The sequence below is a fragment of the Bufo bufo genome, chromosome 3 (genome assembly GCF_905171765.1).
Source record: "Bufo bufo chromosome 3, aBufBuf1.1, whole genome shotgun sequence".
Taxonomy (NCBI): Eukaryota; Metazoa; Chordata; class Amphibia; order Anura; family Bufonidae; genus Bufo; species Bufo bufo.
Genome location: NC_053391.1, coordinates 274,382,479 through 274,406,465, shown reverse-complemented (window position 1 = coordinate 274,406,465; position 23,987 = coordinate 274,382,479). Strand labels below are relative to the sequence as shown.

At 44.6% G+C, this 23,987-nt stretch overlaps 1 protein-coding gene across 1 annotated transcript in view; it reads left to right on the top strand.

Moving 5' to 3' along the window:
- Positions 1-23,987, top strand: part of KIF21B (kinesin family member 21B) — a 1,425,990-nt gene that overhangs the window by 1,169,303 nt on the left and 232,700 nt on the right. The window contains exon 35 of the mRNA XM_040424150.1: positions 18,614-18,626. Within this exon, the coding sequence (XP_040280084.1) occupies positions 18,614-18,626 (13 nt within the window). The remainder of the gene's footprint in view (positions 1-18,613; positions 18,627-23,987) is intronic.

Sequence of the window (23,987 nt, the reverse complement as noted above, 5' to 3'; positions counted from 1 at the left end):
CTAGTTTTTCAGTTCTCATGAAACAGACAGCATTCGAAATGGGAAATCAGTCAGCTAAACTACTGGCTAAATTAGTCCATCATAACTCACACTCCTCAACGATTTTAGCAGTTATAGATCCCGCAGGACAACTGCACAACACGCAAGAGGCGATTCTCCACACCTTTACACACTTCTACCAAGATCTATACAGATCTAGCATAACAGCAAATGAAGCGGAGATCTAGAGGGCTTATCCCTACCTACTCTCACTACAACACAATGTACCCAATTAGATCAACCAATTAGCTTAGAAGAAATTACACAAGCAATGTCAGATCTTAATAATTGGAAATCTCCCGGCCCAGACGGGCTCCCCTTAAAGAAGTGTATGCTAAATATGTGGAGGTTCTAGCTCCTCAATTGTTATCCACCTTCCAATTCTCCTTGGAAAGAGGTAACTTGCCCTAAACTTTTATGGAATTATATTGCTACTCAAAACTGATAAGGATCCCTTAGACTGTGGCTCATATAGACCCATAGCATTACTAAATGTAGACTACAAAATATTCACAAGAATTCTGGCCACTCGTCTAAATCCGGGTAATCCTATCATTGGTACATCCAGACCAGACAGGATTCATGCCAGGGAAATCCACCACCGAGAATATCAGGCGGGTTCAGGTAGTTACTCAGGTGGGGTTCTCCTTAAATGAGGATTGGGCCCTGACTTCACTAGACGCTGTCAAGACATTCGATTCAATAGAATGGGCCTCCAAAAAGCTTGAAAAGGTCCAGCTTCGCAAAGCAAGGTTAAAAACTTTATTTCAGCGGTTTAAAACTTCCAATACACAGATAATTTTGTGACGCGTTTCAGACCACTCTCAATATGGGTCTTTCATCATGACATAAAAAAGCTCAAAGGATTGCACTATATATGCCTCGACCCACACCTGACCATGCAATCAGGAACTCACGTAACCCGGGCAACCACAGTGCAAGCAAGACAACATGTGATATTTAAAAGTGTAACAAAATGAAAATGTAAACAATAGATAAAATACACTAGATTTATAATACTAGAACAAATAGTTGCTCAAGGCTGGCACATAAATAATACCATAGAACAGGGCTGGCCAGCCTGAGGCTCTCCAGCTGTTGTAAAACTACAATTCCCACCATGCCCTGCTGTAGGCTGATAGCTGTTGGCAGTCTATGCATGCTGGGAGTTGTAGTTTTGGAACAGCTGGAGAGCCGCAGGTTGGCCATCCCTGCCATAACAGATATATAGCACATAACCTAATACTGCAAAATAAGATTGTATCTTTTATTTAATCCCTGCGGGTGACGTGTGCCTAGCTAGAACATCCAGTATGCCTCTCTATTTAACAATTTTCTTCAGTGGTCCCCTCCTCTGACAGGAATCCCTACTCTTTCAATGCCCTTTGCCTTCAATTTGGAAGTGTCCCCATCATGACAAACTGAAAAATGCAGACTCTCCGCCGACACATTGTGGCTCTCATGATGGGGCACATCAGAGATGTGTTTGCGTATCCTGGTTTTTATCTGATTGGAAATACATCCCACATATTGCAAACGGCAATCCATACAAGTAATCAGATAAATGCCATTTTTGGTGTTGCAGTTAAGGTAAGATTTAATCATGAACTCTTTGCCATTAGCAGTTGATTTGAATCGATTAGTGACCAGCATGTGGTCACAGCAAATGCATCTGCCATGACCAGACTTAAAGCTTCCTTTGCTGCTGATCCATGTGGGTTTGGGGATAACAGAATCCCAAAACATACTTGGACTTAGTAATTTTCCAAGGGTGGGAGCCTTCCATGCTGCACATCTAATACCACCCTCTACAATATCTGCCCACTGATTATCATAACTTAAGAAGAGGTAGATTTTTTTTATAATTTTGCAAATTTCACTGAATTGCTTACTATATTGTGTCACAAAAGTAGTAGCACTATTTTTGGTGGAACCTTGGTTATTCCTTTCACGTGAGGCTCGTCTTTCAGGAAAGATCAGCATATTCCTGTCTATATTAGAGACCAGTTTATAATGGTTTAACATCACTTTCCTGGAATACGTCCTACATGAAAGTCTTTTTAAGATGTTATTAGCTCCAGTATTAAAGGATTTCTCATCCGTGCAATTTATTTTTGCCCTAATGAGTTCACCCTTAGGGATGTTGTGAATAACATGTTGTGGATGACATGAAGACACATGAAGAATCGTATTTCCTGCCGTGTCTTTCCTATATGTAAGTGTATGGACCATTGACGTATCCACATCTCTCCTCAGGCACAAATCCAAAAACTTTATAGAATCCGGATCATGGTGGACATCAAAAGAAATAGAGTCCACACATGAATTTAAGTAGTTCGTGAACAGCAGTATGGCCGCCACATCACCAGACCATACAATTAGCAGGTCATCGATGTAATGGCCATACCACTCCACACAACCACAAAAAGGGTGAGTGTCGATGAGGAGAAAGCTCTTCTCTCACCAGGCCATAAATATATTGGCTATGGAGGGAGAGAACTATTGACACTCCCAACACATGTAAATAAAAATCATTATTGAACATTAAAAAGTTATGCCGGAGGAGGAAATCGATAACTATACCCTTAAATTCCTGTAATTCCTTGGTATAATCACTATATATGTCAAGGAAAATAGGAAAATGTCTGTAACACAGACCTGGTATCATTCAAAAACCCAGGAATCATGGGAATCAGTTGTTGCAAAAGTGAGTCAACCCACTCCGAAAGCTTTTTCGAAAACAATCCAATGCCCGCCACTATGGGTCTCAATGGGGGAGGAAATGTACCCTTGTGAATCTTCGGCAGGACGTGAAAGACAGAGATTACTGGATGGGCTACATACAGTTGCAAGAAAAAGTATGTGAACCCTTTGGAATGATATGGATTTCTGCACAAATTGATCATGAAATGTGATCTGATCTTCATCTAAGTCACAACAATAGACAATCACAGTCTGCTTAAACTAATAACACACAAAGAATTAAATGTTATCATGTTTTTTATTGAACACACCATGTAAACATTCACAGTGCAGGTGTAAAAAGTATGTGAACCCCTAGACTAATGACATCTCCAAGAGCTAATTGGAATGAGGTGTCAGCCAACTGGAGTCCAATCAATGAGATGAGATTGGAGGTGTTGGTTACAGCTGCCCTGCCCTATAAAAAACACACACCAGTTCTGGGTTTGCTTTTCACAAGAAGCATTGCCTGATGTGAATGATGCCTCGCACAAAAGAGCTCTCAGAAGACCTACGATTAAGAATTGTTGACTTGCATAAAGTTGGAAAGGGTTATAAAAGTATCTCCAAAAGCCTTGCTGTTCATCAGTCCACGGTAAGACAAATTGTCTATAAATGGAGAAAATTCAGCACTGCTGCTACTCTCCCTAGGAGTGGCTGTCCTGTAAAGATGACTGCAAGAGCACAGCGCAGACTGCTCAATGAGGTGAAGAATCCTAGAGTGTCAGCTAAAGACTTACAAAAGTCTCTGGCATATGCTAACATCCCTGTTAGCGAATCTACGATACGTAAAACACTAAACAAGAATGGATTTCATGGGAGGATACCACAGAGGAAGCCACTGCTCTCCAAAAAAAACATTGCTGCACGTTTACAGTTTGCACATAAGCACCTGGATGTTCCACAGCAGAACTGGCAAAATATTCTGTGGACAGATGAAACCAAAGTTGAGTTGTTTGGAAGAAACACACAATACTATGTGTGGAGAAGAAGAGGCACAGCACACCAACATCAAAACCTCATCCCAACTGTGAAGTATGGTGGTGGAGGCATCATGGTTTGGGGCTGCTTTGCTGCGTCAGGGCCTGGACGGATTGCTATCATCGAAGGAAAAATGAATTCCCAAGTTTATCAAGACATTTTGCAGGAGAACTTAAGGCCATCTGTCTGTCACGGATGTTGTAGGGGAGAACACCAAAGGACAACAAGAAGGAAGGGAAATGACACTAGGCCTCACCACTAGGGAAGGAAAAGGGTCACCACCTATAAAACCCTGCTCCTGGCCCTATCTCCTATCCGTATGGGCACCTCTCGATGGTAGAGATGCCCATACACAGGAACCTAGAAAACCCTGGTGGCCCTCAGTTGCCCTAATAGTAATGACCGGGCAGAGACAACCTGCTCCTTCCCTGGTGAAGGAACCAGCGTCTCGCTGAGGCCTAGTAAACAACAAAGGTGGGGGGGAATACAAAACACAACAAGCAGAACACTTAACTTGTGAGGCTGTGAGGCTGATGGATGATGGATGAACAGGACTTCACCATGAACCACACTCCAGCTCTTTCAAAAACCAAATGAAGCTATCCAGAGCAAGGAGTGATGGGTAAAGTCAGACTAAATAGGGGGAGGTAAAGGTCACATGATCCACACCTGAACAGGGGGTGTGGACATACCAGCAACACACAGACAAAGTGAAACCAAAAGAGGCTGTCAGATAACTAATGTGCAGATATTCTTTCAGACCTTCTCAAACCTGTCACCGGCGTGACACTGTCCACCAGCTGAAGCTCAACAGAGGATTGGTGTTGTAACAGGACAGCGACCCAAAGCATAGAAGTAAATCAACAACAGAATGGCTTAAACAGAAGAAAATACGCCTTCTGGAGTGGCCCAGTCAGAGTCCTGACCTCAACCCGATTGAGATGCTGTGGCATGACCTCAAGAAAGCGATTCACACCAGACATCCCAAGAATATTGCTGAACTGAAACAGTTCTGTAAAGAGGAATGGTCAAGAATTACTCCTGACCGTTGTGCACGTCTGATCTGCAACTACAGGAAACGTTTGGTTGAAGTTATTGCTGCCAAAGGAAGTTCAACCAGTTATTAAATCCAAGGGTTCACATACTTTTTCCACCTGCACTGTGAATGTTTACAGTACAGACCAAAAGTTTGGACACACCTTCTCATTCAAAGAGTTTTCTTTATTTTCATGACTATGAAAATTGTAGATTCACACTGAAGGCATCAAAACTATGAATTAACACATGTGGAATTATATACATAACAAACAAGTGTGAAACAACTGAAAATATGTCATATTCTAGGTTCTTCAAAGTAGCCACCTTTTGCTTTGATTACTGCTTTGCACACGCTTGGCATTCTCTTGATGAGCTTCAAGAGGTAGTCCCCTGAAATGGTTTTCACTTCACAGGTGTGCCCTGTCAGGTTTAATAAGTGGGATTTCTTGCCTTATAAATGGGGGTGGGACCATCAGTTGCGTTGAGGAGAAGTCAGGTGGATACACAGCTGATAGTCCTACTGAATAGACTGTTAGAATTTGTATTATGGCAAGAAAAAAGCAGCTAAGTAAAGAAAAACGAGTGACCATCATTACTTCAAGAAATGAAGGTCAGTCAGTCAGCCGAAAAATTGGGAAAACTTTGAAAGTAAGGGCTATTTGACCATGAAGGAGAGTGATGGGGTGCTGCACCAGATGACCTGGCCTCCACAGTCACCGGACCTGAACCCAATCGAGATGGATTGGGGTGAGCTGGACCGCAGAGTGAAGGCAAAAGGGCCGACAAGTGCTAAGCATCTCTGGGAACTCCTTCAAGACTGTTGGAAGACCATTTCAGGGGACTGCCTCTTGAAGCTCATCAAGAGAATGCCAAGAATGTGGAAAGCAGTAATCAAAGCAAAAGGTGGCTACTTTGAAGAACCTAGAATATGACATATTTTCAGTTGTTACACACTTGTTTGTTATGTATATAATTCCACATGTGTTAATTCATAGTTTTGATGCCTTCATAGTCATGAAAATAAAGAAAACTCTTTGAATGAGAAGGTGTGTCCAAACTTTTGGTCTGTACTGTATATGGTGTGTTCAATAAAAACATGGTAACATTTAATTCTTTGTGTGTTATTAGTTTAAGCAGACTGTGATTGTCTATTGTTGTGACTTAGATGAAGATCAGATCACATTTTATGACCAATTTGTGCAGAAATCCATATAATTCCAAAGGATTCACAGACTTTTTCTTGCAACTGTAGATATAATCATATTCTTTTTTATTGAAAATGCCCAAATCTATTCCCAATGTCAAAATACTGACCAATTCCGATTGGAAAGGGAGGAGAGGGCTGCCCTTTAGCGCGGCATATACAGAAGTGTTATTTAACATCATCTGAACCTGTGATTTATACACCGCGCTGTCCAAAACGACAACTGCTCCTCCCTTATCCGCATTTTATTATAACCAAGTCATCTCTGTCTCTCAAATCCTGCAATGCCTTTTGTTCCACGGAAGTCATATTCGAACATTTGATCCATTTCAAATAATTTGAGCGCCGATCCGACAAGCATTTGTCGTTCAAAGCACACAAATCTCTCTCTACCAATTCTTGATAGCGATCCAAAGCCGGAGACCTCGACTGGAGGGGATAAAAATCCCTATTACTAGTTATAAAAGAAGGAGATTTGTACATTAATTCAAGGTCATCCGGCTTTGTTCGCATTTCTTGTAGGGAAGCCAGATGCATCAATGCAGTAAAAGTCATTGCATTACACAAAGGTGGAACATCGCATTGTACAGAATGGGCCTATCTGATTAGCTGCCTGAAAAGGTTTGCGTTTGGCCCACAATTTCTCAAATGGATTACTATACAGCAGCCCGGTCAGTAGGCTATTGATAAATGGAAAGCCATCTGACAGCTTTCCTCTTCATAGCTGCCCCCTGTCACCACTCTTATTTGCACTGGCAGTTAAGTAGCTGGCAATTAAGGTGAGGTGCATCAACAATATAACCGGGGTCACAGACAGAGAAGTCCATATAGGACTATATGCAGATGACATGATTCTATATTTATTGTCACCTGACATTTCCCTTAAAGATGCAGTGGCCTTAATAAATGAATTTGGGGAGTTTTCGGGCCTGCGAATTAATTGGGAGAAATCAGTCTACATGCCTCTAGGCAAGACAGGTTGGACAGGTCCCTCACATGTGGAAAGACTAAAGGTGGTTGATGCCTTCAAGTATCTAGGGGTAAATATTACTTAAAGATATTCCCATGCCCTGTCTCTCAATATTTACCCCTTAAATGACCATAAATGGAACAAGCTCCAAAACTGGAAAACATTACCCATCTTGGTGGCAGGACGTATTAATCTCATTAAAATGATTATACTTCCCAAGGTGTTATACGCCCTCCAACACTCAGAGGTGCCTATACCTAAATCGATATTTAGGGAAATCGACTCCTTGACTAGAGTTTTTATATGGGGAAGATCACGAAGTTTAGATACATTAAAGCGGCCAATAACAGAAGGTGGTATGGCTTTATCAGATTACTATATATATTATTTAGCAGGTCAGCTGCGGCTTTTTAGAACCTGGTATACTGCTGAGGACCTACCCCTTCAGAGTACTTCTTAATGCACTTCCTGGACTGGTATTCATTATGGTCCCACCTGGAGATGTCTCCTAAATTCTGGAAACCGCTGCTCTCGCTGCATAGGCTGGCACAAACTATCTGGAGAGAAGCGAAAATACTGACCCACTTCATGGGGGTTGTCTCAGATATACCTTTATGGGCCAATCAATTGCTGCCACACGTACAAGTAGTCATGGGGGCTGAAAGATGGCAGGCGGCAGAGGTTAAAACTCTTGGAGATATATACGATCAGGGAGTACTGATGACATTTGAAGCACTGTCTCAGAAGTACAATATTCCTCATACTCACTTCTTTTCATACCTATAACTTAGGTCGGCCATACAGGCCAAAATCCCGAGAACCAATGCCACAATCTCGAAATACCCACTAATAGGGGTTGTTAAAACCCAGGGTCCCAGAGGACTATTGTCAGCAATTTATTCCCATTTAGTGCAAGCAAAGGTCAAGAACGGCCCTCTCATGGTAATAGATAAATGGAAAGGAATGATACCCACACTCACATTTACAGGTATTGCCAGCAGTTAATAATAAAATAATACAACTGTATATTATTCATCAAACATATTTAACGCCAACTAGGCTGTACAGAATGGGCAGAGCATCATCGACTGCATGCTCACGATGTGGGGAACTAGACGCAAACTTCTGGCACATGATATGGAGTTGCAGCCCAATAGCTACATTCTGGATGGAGGTGACTACTTTTCTCTCCAATTTGTTGCCGGTTCATATAGACTGCCCCCTGAGATTTGCCTGCTGGGACTTATAAACTAAGATAACTGGGATCACTACATGACAATATTTTTGAGAGAGTCATTATTTATGGCACGCAAATGTATTGCCTTGAGATGGTTGACCCCAATACACCACCCTATCCATACAAAAAAATCTAATTATACCATATTTAGTAAAAACCTTAAAATTTTTAAAAGGTCTTGGGACTATGGTGCAGCTCTCCGCACACGTTGTACTCAGCCTCAAGACTGCGACAGGCACTGTCGGCAGCCCAAGGATCCTCGGAACGGTCGGTTTAGTGGAGTCACAGGAATGTTCTGTACAAACTTCTAATAAAAGATAGGAAATTTAACAGCAATGCAGTGATTGATTGAAATACATACACGAAATGGACCTGTTATACCTGTTTGTATTATGATATGCAACACGATTGTAAGATGTTGATGTTCTTTTTTATATGTCAATAAAAGAGCTTAAAAAATATATATAATAGACTTTGTAACGGATCTCCTGGCACCCCGACCGGGTACCTCCGTCGAAGAATGCTCCTAGTTCTTCCCGAGGACTCCAAGCACTCCACTTGATACCGTAAGCACTGCAGACCCCACAAACCGCCAAAGCTTGGTTGAGGTCTCGCCGTCTCCTACCCACCCTGGACCTACGACAAGGCTCCAGGCTTCAGTGGGTGAACCTCTCCTAAATCCAGAGAGCAGGAACAGCTCTTACAAGAGCTAGTAGTTATAGCCAGGGGAGTATACAGCGTATAGCAATCCCCATTCACATGAGACGAGGCTCTATGTTGAATGTAAAACAGGAACTCTTTATTGAACACGCAGCATTGACTTATATACACATGACATACTGAGGACATGACATAGCAGCCAATCCTGTACAGTTTAAACACAAAACTAACCCTATTCAACAAACACAATGGCATTGTCTGTGACGCAATTAACAAACACACTGGCATTGTCTTTGACGCAATCAACAATGAACATACAAACAGATATCTTCACCCCCTCAATAATGAATGAATGGGAAGAGGAGACACATGTGATGAGATTATCTCCTGAGTGTATCATAGGAGTGGGCTGCTATTATAATCAAATATCTTAATCCCATCACTAACACAATCAGTGGGAGTCTCAGTGCAGAGTTAACCCTTTGTGTGTTGCTGAATCCACACCATGCCTTTTTAATGGGCAATAAGAAATATGTGGCATATAAATTACACATATAAATCAGGGTTCATAGTTCCTTGTAACCCCAAAAGGTCTGAGGGAGTCTCCATAGTTCTCGGTCCATAGTCTGTAGGAAGGGGGCTGGCCCTCAGGCTTCTCCAGCAGCCCCAGTGACGGTTCAGTCCGTCACAGACTTGCTCATTTATTTATTTATGAAAATATCACATGTCTGTGAGTGGCAAATTTATGTGAACCTTAACACCTTAACCTCCTAAGGACATAGGGCGTACAGGTACGCCCTTGTGCCCTGGTACTTAAGGACACAGGGCGTACATGTACGCCCTGTGTATTTTCGATCACTGCCGTGCGGCTGGCAGTGATCGGAACCCGGTGCCTGCTCAAATCATTGAGCAGGCACCTAGGCTAAATGCGCGGGGGGGTCCCGTGACCCCCCCATGTCGGCGATCGCGGCAAACCGCAGGTCAATTCAGACCTGCGGTTTGCTGCGATTTCTGCAGTTTCTGGTCCCCGCGGTCCCTGACCGCGGGGATCAGAAACTTTATATGCCTAAAAAAACGTTTTATTCACCCCCCCCCTGCACCCCCGAATGATTTTATGGTGGCGGGAGGTGCAGGGGGAGGGTTGCGGGCGGTGTGGGCGGTGCGGGAGGCGGGCGGTGCGGGAGGCGGGATCGCGATCCCCCGCCCGCCTCCCCTTGTATAATCGTTGCTGGCACCCTGGTATAAACGGCTGACATCTGCGATGCGATGTCAGCCGTTTAACCCTTTCCATACAGCGGTTCGTACGGACAGTGGCGTAGCTATAGGGGTCGCAGCGGTCGCAATTGCGACCGGGCCCCTGAGTCAGGGGGGCCCACAGGGCCCCCTCAAGCCAGGAGAACGCAGCCGCAGCTGAATAACTAAGATACGATTTACAGGGGGCGGAGCGGAGGCCGAGAGGAGAGGCCCTGTGTGACGCGCACTGTGCAGGGCAGCTGGGCAGGCGAAGTGAGGAGGAGGGGCCGGGGGAGCGGCTTCAATTGAGGTGCGACGCAGGACTTAGTCACGTACCTCACTGTGACCTCCTGCGTCGGATCTCGCGAGATGACGCGGCGCGGGAAGGCACAGTGAGTGAGGCATTGGTGACCGCCTGTACCAGGATGCCACAAGCTGTGAAGGAGAGAGAGGTAAGTATTAATTATTAATTTTTTTTTATGTACCCTACGTTCTACCCTTATTGCAGAGGCACTGGGGGCACGAGAGGAGGACCACTGACAGTACTCAGTCAGTGGACATCATAGTATTAATAAGAGTGGAGACTGGAGAGACTACCATTATATTAATAATAAAGAGGGGGCTATTATATTAACAACGAGGGGGACATTATATTATTAATAAAGAGAAGGTCATTACATTAATAATAAAGAGGGGGCCACTACATTAATAACAAAGAGGGGGTCATTATATTAATAAAGAGGGGGTCATTATATTAATAAAGAGGGGGCCATTATATTAATAACAAAGAGGGGGACATTATATTAATAACAAAGAGGGGGCCAATACATTATTATTAATATAATGTCCCCCTCTTTATTATTAATGTAATGGCCCCCTCTTTGTTATTAGTATAATGGCCCCCTCTTTATTAATATAATGACCCCCTCTTTATTATTAATGTAATGGCCTCCTCTTTGTTATTAATATAATGGCCCCCTCTTTATTAATATAATGGCCCCCTATTTATTATTAATGTAATGGCCCCCTCTTTGTTATTAATGTAATGTCCCCCTCTTTATTATTAATGTAATGGCCCCCTCTTTATTATTAATGTAATGGCCCCCTCTTTGTTATTAAAGAGGGGCCATTATATTAATAATAAAGTGGGGGCCATTACATTAATGATGAAGAGGGGGCCATTATAATATACAGGGGGAATAATATTATGGGGAATGGGGGACTATCTGGCTCTAGCACAATATTGGGGGGCAGCAGGATGAGTTGTTGAGACACCAGGAAGGAGAGGATGAGAGTAAAGTGAGGAACCTAAAAAATAATCTGTGAAACTCTGCAGAGACGAGAAGCGGCTGAAAGAAGGTGTCATGGCGGTCTTATCTCTGGATGAAGACGTTGAGAAAAGTGTACATCACAGGAGACGTCACTGGATGCAACAGGTATGGTGCGGCATTCTCCTGTAATAATATTACCCATACACATATCTGTTTCTCGGTAGGGTAAGGGGTATATAGAATTTGACCCACACTGCCGGATCCGGCCCCAGACTTCAGGTAACACTGTGTTCTGAATTCTGGGGCCTCACACCCATCTACAACATTATCTGTACTCAGAGAGTTATCACTGTGTTACATAGGACTGCTAGTGATCTACTACAGTATTTGTTAAAAGGGGCGTGCCCGGGGTAGGGGGGTGGCACCATTTTTGGCTTTCCCTGGGTGCAGTCAACCCACGCTATGCCACTGCTCTCCTATCCTGTGAGTGTGACTGCGACTGCGAGACACACTGACTGACCTGACTGACTTACTGAGGTGAGCGTCCGACCGACCGGGGTCCTGGTCCGGTCGGTCCAGTGAGTGAGTGACTACGACTCTGTCTGTCCTGAGTGAATCCGGGCTCTGACCCGCCTGGTGGGAGCGCCGGTGAGATTGTGATAATAAGCCCCATGCCAGGGGGTCCCTGATGTATTAACTGACCAATAACATAGAGATCCCAGTGCCAACTGCCTTGCTGGTGAACGATTGGCATATACTTCTGCTGTGGAGTAGGGGGGGGCCCAAATTGAACTCTTGCACCAGGGCCCATGAGCCTATAGCTACGCCCCTGCGTACGGACCGCTGTATGGAAAAGGTTAACAGCGCAGGGAGCTCCCTCCCTCTCCCATCGGGGGGCTGCTGTGCCTTTGCAGCCCCCCGATGGGGAGGGAGAGAGCCCCCAGACAGCCCCCCGACAGATCCCCTCCTTACCCTTCCCCGTCTGCGAAGTTCTGACCAGAACTGAGCAGACGGGGAAGGTTCCCATGGCAACAGGACGCCTCTCAGGCGTCCTGCTGTCCATGGTGCTGAACAGATCTGTGCTGAAGGCATAGATCTGTTCAGTGTAAGTAAAATACAGTGCAGTACCCTATATAGAGTACAGTACTGTATTATACAGACATCAGACCCACTGGATCTTCAAGAACCAAGTGGGTCTGGGTCAAAAAAAAGTGAATAAAAGTGAAAAAAAAGTAAAAATCAAAAGACACATTTATCACTGATAAAAAAATAAAATTCCCTACACATGTTTGGTATCGCCGCGTCCGTAACGACCTGATCTATAAAACGGTCATGTTACTTTACCCGAACGGTGAACGCCATAAAAATAAAAAATAAAAAACTATGATGAAATTGAAATTTTGCCCACCTTACTTCCCAAAAAAGGTAATAAAAGTAATCAAAAAGGTCGCATGTACGCCAAAATTGTAACAATCAAACCGTCATCTCATCCCGCAAAAATCATACCCTACCCAAGATAATCGCCCAAAAACTGAAAAAACTATGGCTCTTAGACTATGGAAACACTAAAACATGATTTTTTTGTTTCAAAAATGAAATCATTGTGTAAAACTTACATAAATAAAAAAAAGTATACATATTAGGTATCGCCGCGTCCGTATCGCCCGGCTCTATAAAAATATCACATGATCTAACCCCTCAGATGACCACCGTAAAAAAATAAAAATAAAAACGGTGTAAAAAAAGCAATTTTTTGTCATCTTACGTCACAAAAAGTGTAATAGCAAGCAATCAAAAAGTCATACGCACCCCAAAATAGATGCCAATCAAACCGTCATCTCATCCCGCAAAAAAATGAGACCCTAATTAAGATAATCGCCCAAAAACTGAAAAAACTATGGCTCTTAGACTATGGAGACACTAAAACATTTTTTTTGTTTTAAAAATGAAATCATTGTGTAAAACTTACATAAATAAAAAAAATTGGATACATATTAGGTATCGCCGCGTCCGTGACAACCTGCTCTATAAAATTACCACATGATCTAACCTGTCAGATGAATGTTGTAAATAACAAAAAAGCTATTTCTTGTTACCTTGCCGCACAAAAAGTGTAATATAGAGCAACCAAAAATCATATGTACCCTAAACTAGTACCAACAAAACTGCCACCCTATCCCGTAGTTTCTAAAATGGGGTCACTTTTTTGGAGTTTCTACTCTAGGGGTGCATCAGGGGGGCTTCAAATGGGACATGGTGTCAAAAAAACCAGTCCAGCAAAAGCTGCCTTCCAAAAACCGTATGGCATTCCTTTCATTCTGCGCCCTGCCGTGTGCCCGTACAGCTGTTTATGACCACATATGGGTTGTTTCTGTAAACTACAGAATCGGGGCCATAAATAATGAGTTTTGTTTGGCTGTTAACCCTTGCTTTGTAACTGGAAAAAAAAATATTAAAATGGAAAATCTGCCAAAAAAGTGAAATTTGGAAATTGTATCTCTATTTTCCATTAAATCTTGTGCAACACCTAAAGGGTTAACAAAGTTTGTAAAATCAGTTTTGAATACCTTGAGGGGTGTAGTTTCTTAGATGGGGTCACTTTTATGGAGTTTATAATCTAGGGGTGCATCAGGGGGGCTTCAAATGGGACATGGTGCCAAAAAAACAGTCCAGCAAAATCAGCCCTCCAAAAACCAAACGGCGCACCTTTCACTCTACGCCCCGCTGTGTGCCCGTATAGTAGTTTACCGCCACATATGGGGTGTTTCTGTAAACAGCAGAGTCAGGGCAATAAAGATACAGTCTTGTTTGGCTGTTAACCCTTTCTTTGTTAGTGGAAAAAATGGGTTAAAATGGAAAATTAGGCAAAAAAATGAAATTCTCAAATTTCATCGCCATTTGCCAATAACTCTTGTGCAACACCTAAAGGGTTAACGACGTATGTAAAATCAGTTTTGAATACCTTGAGGGGTGTAGTTTCTTAGATGGGGTCACTTTTAGGGAGTTTCTCCTCTAGGGGTGCATCAGGGGGCTTCAAATGGGACATGGTGTAAATAAACCAGTCCATAAAAATCAGCCTTCCAAAAACCAAACGGCGCACCTTTTACTCTACGCCCCGCTGTGTAGCCGTACAGTAGTTTACGGCCACATATTGGGTGTTTCTGTAAACAACAGAGTCAGGGAAATAAAGATACAGTCTTGTTTGGCTGTTAACCCTTGGTTTGTTAGTGGAAAAAATGGGTTAAAATGAAAAATTTGACAAAAAAATGAAATTCTCAAATTTCCTCCCCATTTGCCAATAACTCTTGTGCAACACCTAAAGGGTTAACAACGTATGCAAAATCAGTTTTGAATACCTTGAGGGGTGTAGTTTCTTAGATGGGGTCATTTTTGGGTGGTTTCTATAATGTAAGCCTCGCAAAGTGACTTGAGATCTGAACTGGTCCCTAAAAATTGAGTTTTTGTAAATTTCGGAAAAATTTCAAGATTTGCTTCTAAAATTCTAAGCCTTATAACATCCCCAAAAAATAAAATATCATTCCCAAAACAATTCAAACATGAAGTAGACATATGGGGAATGTAAAGTCATCACAATTTTTGGGGGTATTACTATGTATTACAGAAGTAGAGAAACTGAAACTTTGAAATTTGCAAATTTTTCCCAATTTTTGTTAAATTAGGTATTTTTTGGTGCAAAAAAATTTTTTTTTTTGACTCCATTTTACCAGTGTCATGAAGTACAATATGTGACGAAAAAACTATCTCAGAACGGCCTGGATAAGTCAAAGCGTTTTAAAGTTATCAGCACTTAAAGGGACTCTGGTCAGATTTTCAAAAAATGGCCTGGTCCTAAGGTGTAAAAAGGCTGTGTCCTTAAGGGGTTAAGGACGCAGGGCGTATCGGTACGTCCTAACTTGAAATCGGGATTCCGGCGCCGCGGGGGTTAATCGGAACGGGATTTCGGCTGAAATCATTCAGCCGGCATCCCGTAAAAAATGCAGGGGGGGGGGGTCATTTGACCGCCCACCCCCCCCCCCCCCCGTATCGACGATCGCAGAAAACCGCAGGTCAATTCAGACCTGCGGTTTTCTGCGTTTCCGGTCCATTCGGGTGTCCTGTGACCCGATGAACCGGAAAAAGACTGCGATTGGTGGCGTAATTATACACCACCTATCGCAGTCCGAGGATTTGGAGAGGCGGTGCTGGCCCTGGTGCTGAACACTGCTGTCCAGGGTGCTGATTGGTGCAGGGGAGAGAGGCGCGAGATTCAAACTTCCTGCGCTCCTCTCTCCCCTCCTCTTCCTGTTCTGCACGAGCACCCGGCAGCATTGTCCAGCACCAGCTCCTGAGTCCCCCTAATCGATATCCATCACCCTCCTGCACCCATCGCCACCCAGGTAGGTTAGGGTCAGTGAGGGAGAGGCACCGTTAGGCAGGGAAAGAAGGGAAAAGTTAGTTAGGAAAAAAAAAAAAAAGCAGTTTTATTCAAAACTTTCTTTGATCCATCTATCAGACCCCAGACCCCCCCTGCAACTTGGTTTCCCGGCCCACCAAATAAGCCCACCGGAGCCCCCTGCCGATGAACTTAGTTGGTGTCCCCCAGTGGACTTTGAGCCTGAGATTCCGGATTTTGCTGGCAATCCTGGAATCCAGATTCTCCCAGTGGGGTTTACTGAAATTGACTATTTTAGTTTTTTTTTCAGTAACCCACTGGTGAATCTGATGGTGGAGCAGACGAATCTGTACGCCCAACAGTTTGTCGCTCAAAACCCAGGCTAATTTTTGGATAGACCCGGTGGCTGGACGCCGGTCAGTGCAGCCGAGATGAGGACATTTTGGGGCCTCGTGCTGCATATGGGTCTAGTCCAAAAACCCAGTGTCAGGCAATACTGGAGTAAGAACGTCCTATACCAGACCCCACTGTACAGTATGGTCATGACACGTCCCCGGTTTGAGGCCATCCGGAAATGTCTGCATTATTCCGATAATGCAGCATGTCCACCCCAAGGTGATCCTGCCTATGACCGGCTGTATAAGATACGGCCGGTCATCGATCACTTTGGGGCCAAATTTCAGCAGGCCTACGTACCTGGAAGGAAGGTCGCGGTTGATGAGTCTCTCGTTGCGTTCAAGGGGAGACTCAGTTTCCGCCAATATATTCCCACAAAGCGGGCGAGGTATGGCGTGAAGCTATACAAAATTTGTGAGAATACCTCATGGTACACTTACAAATTTCGTGTGTACAAGGGGCGAGATTCCCGGATTCAACCCCCAGAATGTCCCCCCACTCTGGGTGTTACCCGGAAACTCGTGTGGGACCTTATGTACACACTGCTGGATAACGGTTACCACTTGTACGTGGACAACTTTTATACCAGCATTCCCTTGTTCAGGTCCCTTGCCGCCAGATCCACGTTCGCTTGTGGGACCGTGCGGAAAAATCAACGCGGCCTCCCTGCCTACCCCCTCCAGGTACCTATCCCCAGGGGTGAGACCCGTGCCCTTACCAGTGGAAACCTGTTGCTGGTCAGGTATAAGGACAAGAGGGATGTCCTTATGCTGTCCACAATCCACGGTAACAGCACCACCCCTGTCCCTGTGCGAGGTACCGCGGCAACGGTCCTCAAGCCCGATTGTATCATTGACTACAATCGGTATATGGGAGGAGTTGATCTCTCTGATCAAGTCCTCACGCCATATAACGCCATGCGCAAAACCCGGGCATGGTACAAAAAAGTTGCGGTCTACTTGGTGCAGGTTGCCATTTACAACTCTTTTGTACTATCCCGAAGCGCTGGCAGCACAGGGACATTCCTCCAATTCTATGAGGCAGTCCTCAAGGACCTGATCTTTTCGGACCGTGAAAGAGCAGGCCGGAGTACCTTGGGAATTGGAGGCGCCCGGATCGTCCCTGGCCAACACTTTCCAGGTGTGGTCCCCCATACTGGAAAGAAGGGACGAACCCAAAAAAAGTGCAGAGTGTGTCGCAGGAGGGGGATACGGAAGGACACCACCACTCAGTGCGACACATGCCCCGATCATCCGGGCCTCTGCGTTATCGATTGCTTCAGGGAGTATCACACTTCCATGGAGTACTAAATTTTTATAATCCCCAACAGTCCACTAGAGAACATAAAAAACTATGGCTCTCAGACTTTGGAGACACGGAAACAATTTTTTTTTCCCCAAAAAATATTAGTTTTAGTGCAGGCATCCTCAAACTGCGGCCCTCCAGATGTTGTAAAACTATAACTCCGAGCATGCCCAGACAACCTACAGCCATCAGCAGGGCATGGTGGGAATTGTAGTTTTACAACATCTGGAGGGCCGCAGTTTTAGGATGCCTGCTTAGTGTCTCCAAAGTCTGAGAACCATACATATTGGGCATCGTCGCGTGCGTAAAAGTCGTCGCTATAAAAATAACTTTTGACCAAACACCTCGGATGAACGGTGTTAAAAATATAAAATAAAAACGGTGCCAAAACACCCATTTTTGTGCAAAATTTCCATTTGAATCCTTTTTGTCGGTAATAAAGCAAGGGTTAACAGCCAAACAAAACTAAATATTTACTGCCCCGATTCTGTAGTTTGCAGAAACACCCCATATGTGGTCGTAAATGGCTATATAGCCGCACGGCAGGGCATAGAACGAAGGGAACTCCATACGGTTTCTGGAAGGCAGATTTTGATGGACAGTTTTATTTTTGACACCATGTCCCATTAGAAGCCCCCCCTGATGTAGCCTATACTAGAAACTCCAAAAAAGTGACCCCATCTAAGAAACTACACCCCTCAAGGTATTCAAAAGTTACTTTACAAACTATGTTAACCCTTTAGGTATTCCACAAAACTAAATAGCGAATATAGAAACAATTTTAGAATTAAATTTTTTTGTTACATTGCCTCAAAAAAGAGTAATATAGAGCACCCAAAAATCATATTTACCCCTAAAATAGTCCCAAAACAACAACCACCTTATCCCGTAGTTTCCTAGATGGGGTCACTTTTATGGAGTTTCTACTCTAGGGGTGCATCAGGGGGGCTTGAAAGGGTACATGGTGTAAATAAACCAGTCCAGCAAAATCTGCCTTCCAAAAACCATATGACGTTCCCCTTCTTCTATGTCCTGCCGTTTAGCCAAATAGTAGTTTACGACCACATATGGGGTGTTTCTGCAAACTACAGAATCAGGGCAACCCATTTTGAGTTTTGTTTGGCTTTCAACCCATTTTTTCCAGTAATAAAGTAAGGGTTAAAATGGAAAATTTTCAAAAAAATTGAAATTTCAAAATTGTTTCTCCATCTGCCATTAACTCTTGTGGAACACCTAAAGGGTTAACAAAGTTTGTAAACCCAGTTTTGAATACCTTGAGGGGTTTACTTTCTTAGATGGAGTCACTTTTTTGAAATTTCTATTCTAGGGGTGCAACAGGGGGCTTTAAATGGGACATGGTATAAACAAAACCAGTCCTGCAAAATCTGCCTTCCAAAACCCATATGGTGTTCCCCTCCTTCTATGTGCTCCCGTTCGGCCAAACAGTAGTTTACGACCACATATGGGGTGTTTCTGCAAACTACAGAATCGGGGCAACCCATTTTGAGTTTTGTTTGGCAGTTAACCCTTGTTTTACTCCTGGAAAAAATTGATTATATTGGAAAATTTTCCAAAAAATAGAAATTTCGAAATTGTTTCTCAATCTGCCATTAACTCTTGTGGAAGTTCAATAAAGTTTGAAAAAACAGTTTTGAATACCTTGAGGGGTGTAGTTTCTAGAATGGGGTCATTTTTGGGAGGTTTCTATTATCTAAGCCTCACAATATGACTTCAAACCTGAACTGGTCCATAAAAAGTGGGATTTTGAAGATTTCTGAAAAATTTCAAAATTTGCTTCTAAACTTCTAAGCCTTGTAACATCCCCAAAAAATAAAATATCATTCCCAAAATGCTACAAACAAGAAGTAGACATATGGGGAATGTAAAGTCATCACAATTTTTGGGGGTATTACTATGTATTACAGAGGTAGAGAAACTGAAACTTTAAGGGTAACAGGTGAATCTGAACAGCCTGTCAGATCCATCCTGCCGCAAGTGTGAAAGTAGCCTTATACATCGGTTTTAACTGATTGCCAGGTCAGTATATAAGGTTTACCTTGAAAAAAAAAAAAAAAATATATATATATATATATATATATAGATGGGAGCGTGCCCCTTACAGTGTGACTGTGTCCGGTATGTTTATGGGTGCATGTGGAAGCGTGCCCCTTACAGTCTGACGGTGTCCGGTATGTTTATGGATGCATGTGGGAGCGTGCCCCTTACAGTGTGACTGTGTCCGGTATGTTTATGGATGCATGTGGGAGCGTGCCCCTTACAGTGTGACTGTGTCCGGTATGTTTATGGATGCATGTCGGAGCGTGCCCCTTACAGTGTGATGGTGTCCGGTATGTTTATGGATGCATGTCGGAGCGTGCCCCTTACAGTGTGACGGTGTCCGGTATGTTTATGGATGCATGTGGGAGCGTGCCCCTTACAGTGTGACGGTGTCCGGTATGTTTATGGATGCATGTGTGAGCGTGCCCCTTACAGTGTGACTGTGTCCGGTATGTTTATGGATGCATGTGGAAGCGTGCCCCTTACAGTCTGACGGTGTCCGGTATGTTTATGGATGCATGAGGGAGCGTGCCCCTTACAGTCTGACGGTGTCCGGTATGTTTATGGATGCATGAGGGAGCGTGCCCCTTACAGTGTGACGGTGTCCGGTATGTTTATGGATGCATATCGGAGCGTGCCCCTTACAGTGTGACTGTGTCCAGTATGTTTATGTTTGCATGTGGGAGCGTGCCCCTTACAGTGTGACTGTGTCCGGTATGTTTATGGATGCATGTGGAAGCGTGCCCCTTACAGTGTGACGGTGTCCGGTATGTTTATGGATGCATGTGGGAGCGTGCCCCTTACAGTGTGACGGTGTCAGGTATGTTTATGGATGCATGTGGGAGCGTGCCCCTGACAGTGTGACTGTGTCCGGTATGTTTATGGATGCATGTGGGAGCGTGCCCCTTACAGTGTGACTGTGTCCGGTATGTTTATGGATGCATGTGGGAGCGTGCCCCTTACAGTGTGACGGTGTCCGGTATGTTTATGGATGCATGTCGGAGCGTGCCCCTTACAGTGTGACTGTGTCCAGTATGTTTATGGATGCATGTGGGAGCGTGCCCCTTACAGTGTGACTGTGTCCGGTATGTTTATGGATGCATGTGTAAGCGTGCCCCTTACAGTGTGACGGTGTCCGGTATGTTTATGGATGCATGTGGGAGCGTGCCCCTTACAGTGTGACGGTGTCCGGTATGTTTATGGATGCATGTGGGAGCGTGCCCCTGACAGTGTGACTGTGTCCGGTATGTTTATGGATGCATGTGGAAGCGTGCCCCTTACAGTCTGACGGTGTCCGTTATGTTTATGGATGCATGTGGGAGCGTGCCCCTTACAGTGTGACTGTGTCCGGTATGTTTATGGATGCATGTCGGAGCGTGCCCCTTACAGTGTGATGGTGTCCGGTATGTTTATGGATGCATGTCAGAGCGTGCCCCTTACAGTGTGACGGTGTCCGGTATGTTTATGGATGCATGTGGGAGCGTGCCCCTTACAGTGTGACGGTGTCCGGTATGTTTATGGATGCATGTGTGAGCGTGCCCCTTACAGTGTGACTGTGTCCGGTATGTTTATGGATGCATGTGGAAGCGTGCCCCTTACAGTGTGACGGTGTCCGGTATGTTTATGGATGCATGTGGGGGCGTGCCCCTTACAGTGTGACGGTGTCTGATTGTCTCTAAGCTCTGCAAACACTGAGCACATGACAGATGCCAGAGATAGAGCAAGGAGAAGTTTATGGGCGTACATATGGGGGAGGAATATAAGACAGGAGGATGAATATGTATGAGGGGGCGGATCAAAGGAGGAGTGGAGGCTGTGCAGGATGCATGAATATGTACGAGGGGGTGGGTGCAGGGACATGATGTTAGACAGGAGAAATCAGCAGATGCCGCCCTGCACTGGGACCCACAATGCAGTGCGGCAGGAAGTGAAGGAACAGATAAACAGATATGTAAACAATGTGTTCAGGGCTGTAGGAGCCATGCTCCAGTGTAAAAGATACCTCAAACCACCTTGGGAACATAGGCTTGGCTACTAAAGGTGAGTAAGATGTTTTTAAAAAAATAAGTTTGATCCCGGACAACCCCTTTAATGGGGGATCTGGGGATGGCACTGTTAATGGGGGATCTGGGGATGGCACTGTTAATGGGGGATCTGGGGATGGCACTGTTAATGGGGGATCTGGGGATGGCACTGTTATGGAGTGGAGGATCTGGGGATGGCATCCACAGATCCCCCATCCTATAACAGTGCCATCCACAGACCCCCCCATCCTATAACAGTGCCATCCACAGACCCCCCCACCCCATAACAGTGCCATCCACAGACCCCCCCAGCCCATAACAGTGCCATCCACAGACCCCCCCCCACCCCATAACAGTGCCATCCACAGACCCCCCCACCCCATAACAGTGCCATCCACAAACCCCCCCCACCCTATAACAGTGCCATCCACAGACCCCCCTCCACCCTATAACAGTGCCATCCACAGACCCCCCATCCTATAACAGTGCCATCCACAGACCCCCCCACCCCATAACAGTGCCATCCACAGACCCCCCCACCCCATAACAGTGCCATCCACAGACCCCCCCACCCCATAACAGTGCCATCCACAGACCCCACTCCACCCCATAACAGTGCCATCCACAGATGCCCCCACCCCATAACAGTGCCACCCACAGACCCCCCCACCCCATAACAGTGTCATCCACAGACCCCCCCACCCCATAACAGTGTCATCCACAGACCCCCCATTGCCGCTCCAGTACAGTTATAAAATGTGTAATTAAATGAATAATGATTCATGCTGCCCCCTCAGTAGTATAACTTTCAATATATTGTACTCACAGGGCTACTGTTATCGTAATGCAGGCCGGCCGGGCAGACGAGCGGCAGCGTCACTGACTGACGTCATGTGCCTGCGCCGCCTTCTTTATGAATGAAGTAGGCGGCGCAGGCACATGACGTCAGTCAGTGACGCTGCCGCTCGTCTGCCCGGCCGGCCTGCATTACGATAACAGTAGCCGGCTGTGAGTACAATATATTGAAAGTTATACTACTGAGGGGGCAGTATGAATTATTATTCATTTAATTACACATTTTATAAGTCTATACTGGAGCTGCGGGGCCGGAGCACAGTGAACGTACCGGCCCCCAGCTCCTCATCCCAGTCCCTCCCCGCTGATACATCGCAGCCTGCGATGCTGGAGCATGGCAGGCTGCGATGTCAAAAGGTGGCGGAACGCTGTTCCAATGCGTTCCGCCAGAAAAAAATGCCCTGATTATGGATATATCTGAAGATCTGATGGCTGATATGAATTATAGGTACAGAAGCAGGCTATCCTGTACCCTCTTTCCTCCAGGACCTGCCTACTTGAAATCGCTGTGTTTAATCTATGAATGCTGTTATTTAGTGTATGATCTACAAGTACACCTAAATCCTTCTCCAAACTCTCCCAGTGTTACTCCTCCTAGGACATATGATTTACGTAGATTATTAGCACCCAGATGCATAACTTTAGTATTATCTACGTTGAATCTCATGTTCCAATTAAATGTCCAAACAATCAGTGTTCAAATCAGCTTGTAGTTTACATAGCATGGTATGATCTTCAAAAATAGAAACAGTGCTACTAATGCCTTCCTCTTTATTAGAGATGAGTGAATCAGTTTTTAACAAACAGGGTTGATTACAAAGTTCACAAAAATTTGTCTGCAATACAAATCTAAAGCTTTTCAGGTTGGCTTCGGCGTGATAACGGCGTGCAGTGCTATTTTACTGCACATGTCGACAGGAAAAAGCAAGAGGGAGAAAGAAGGATGCTCAAATGACCCTGAAAGGAAGTAGGGGAGGGAAGGCTTGCTCTGATTGGTTCACAGGCTGACAGAGAGCTTGGATGAGCCAATCAGTGGTAGGCAGGGAGGTATCCTTGTTAGGGTGGATGAGTGTAGCCATCTGTCACAGAAAAACAATCTTATGGACAGTCACAATCATGCTTCTATTCTAGTGTCAGGGACAGTTTAGGAAATGGCTAGAAGGAAGAATAATTGTGTAGAATAGGGAAAGCTTTCAGGAAAGGAGTGAAGAGCTGAGGCTGCGTGTGCTAGGCAGTGCCTTCTAGTGCAGTTACTGCTGTAAAACACAGTTGCTGCTGCTGCAGAACCTCAAATGTTTTTAATTTCAACAGAGATACAACTTTTTTCCAAACCTGAGTTCAAATGTTGGTGTGGGGGGAACATGCTCAATACAACTGTACAATGTGTGTTTTACAATCCAGAGGGTAGCATTTTAAATGTCATTGAAAACACCTTAAATAGTAGTCTGAAATCTGGGACAGGGGGTTTGTGTAGTTAGCAAAAATTAGCAATACATGTGTACAATGCGTGTTTTACAATCCAGGTGGTAGTGAAAATGTAGGAAATAGTAGGCCCAATTATTTAACAGGGCATCTCCAGAC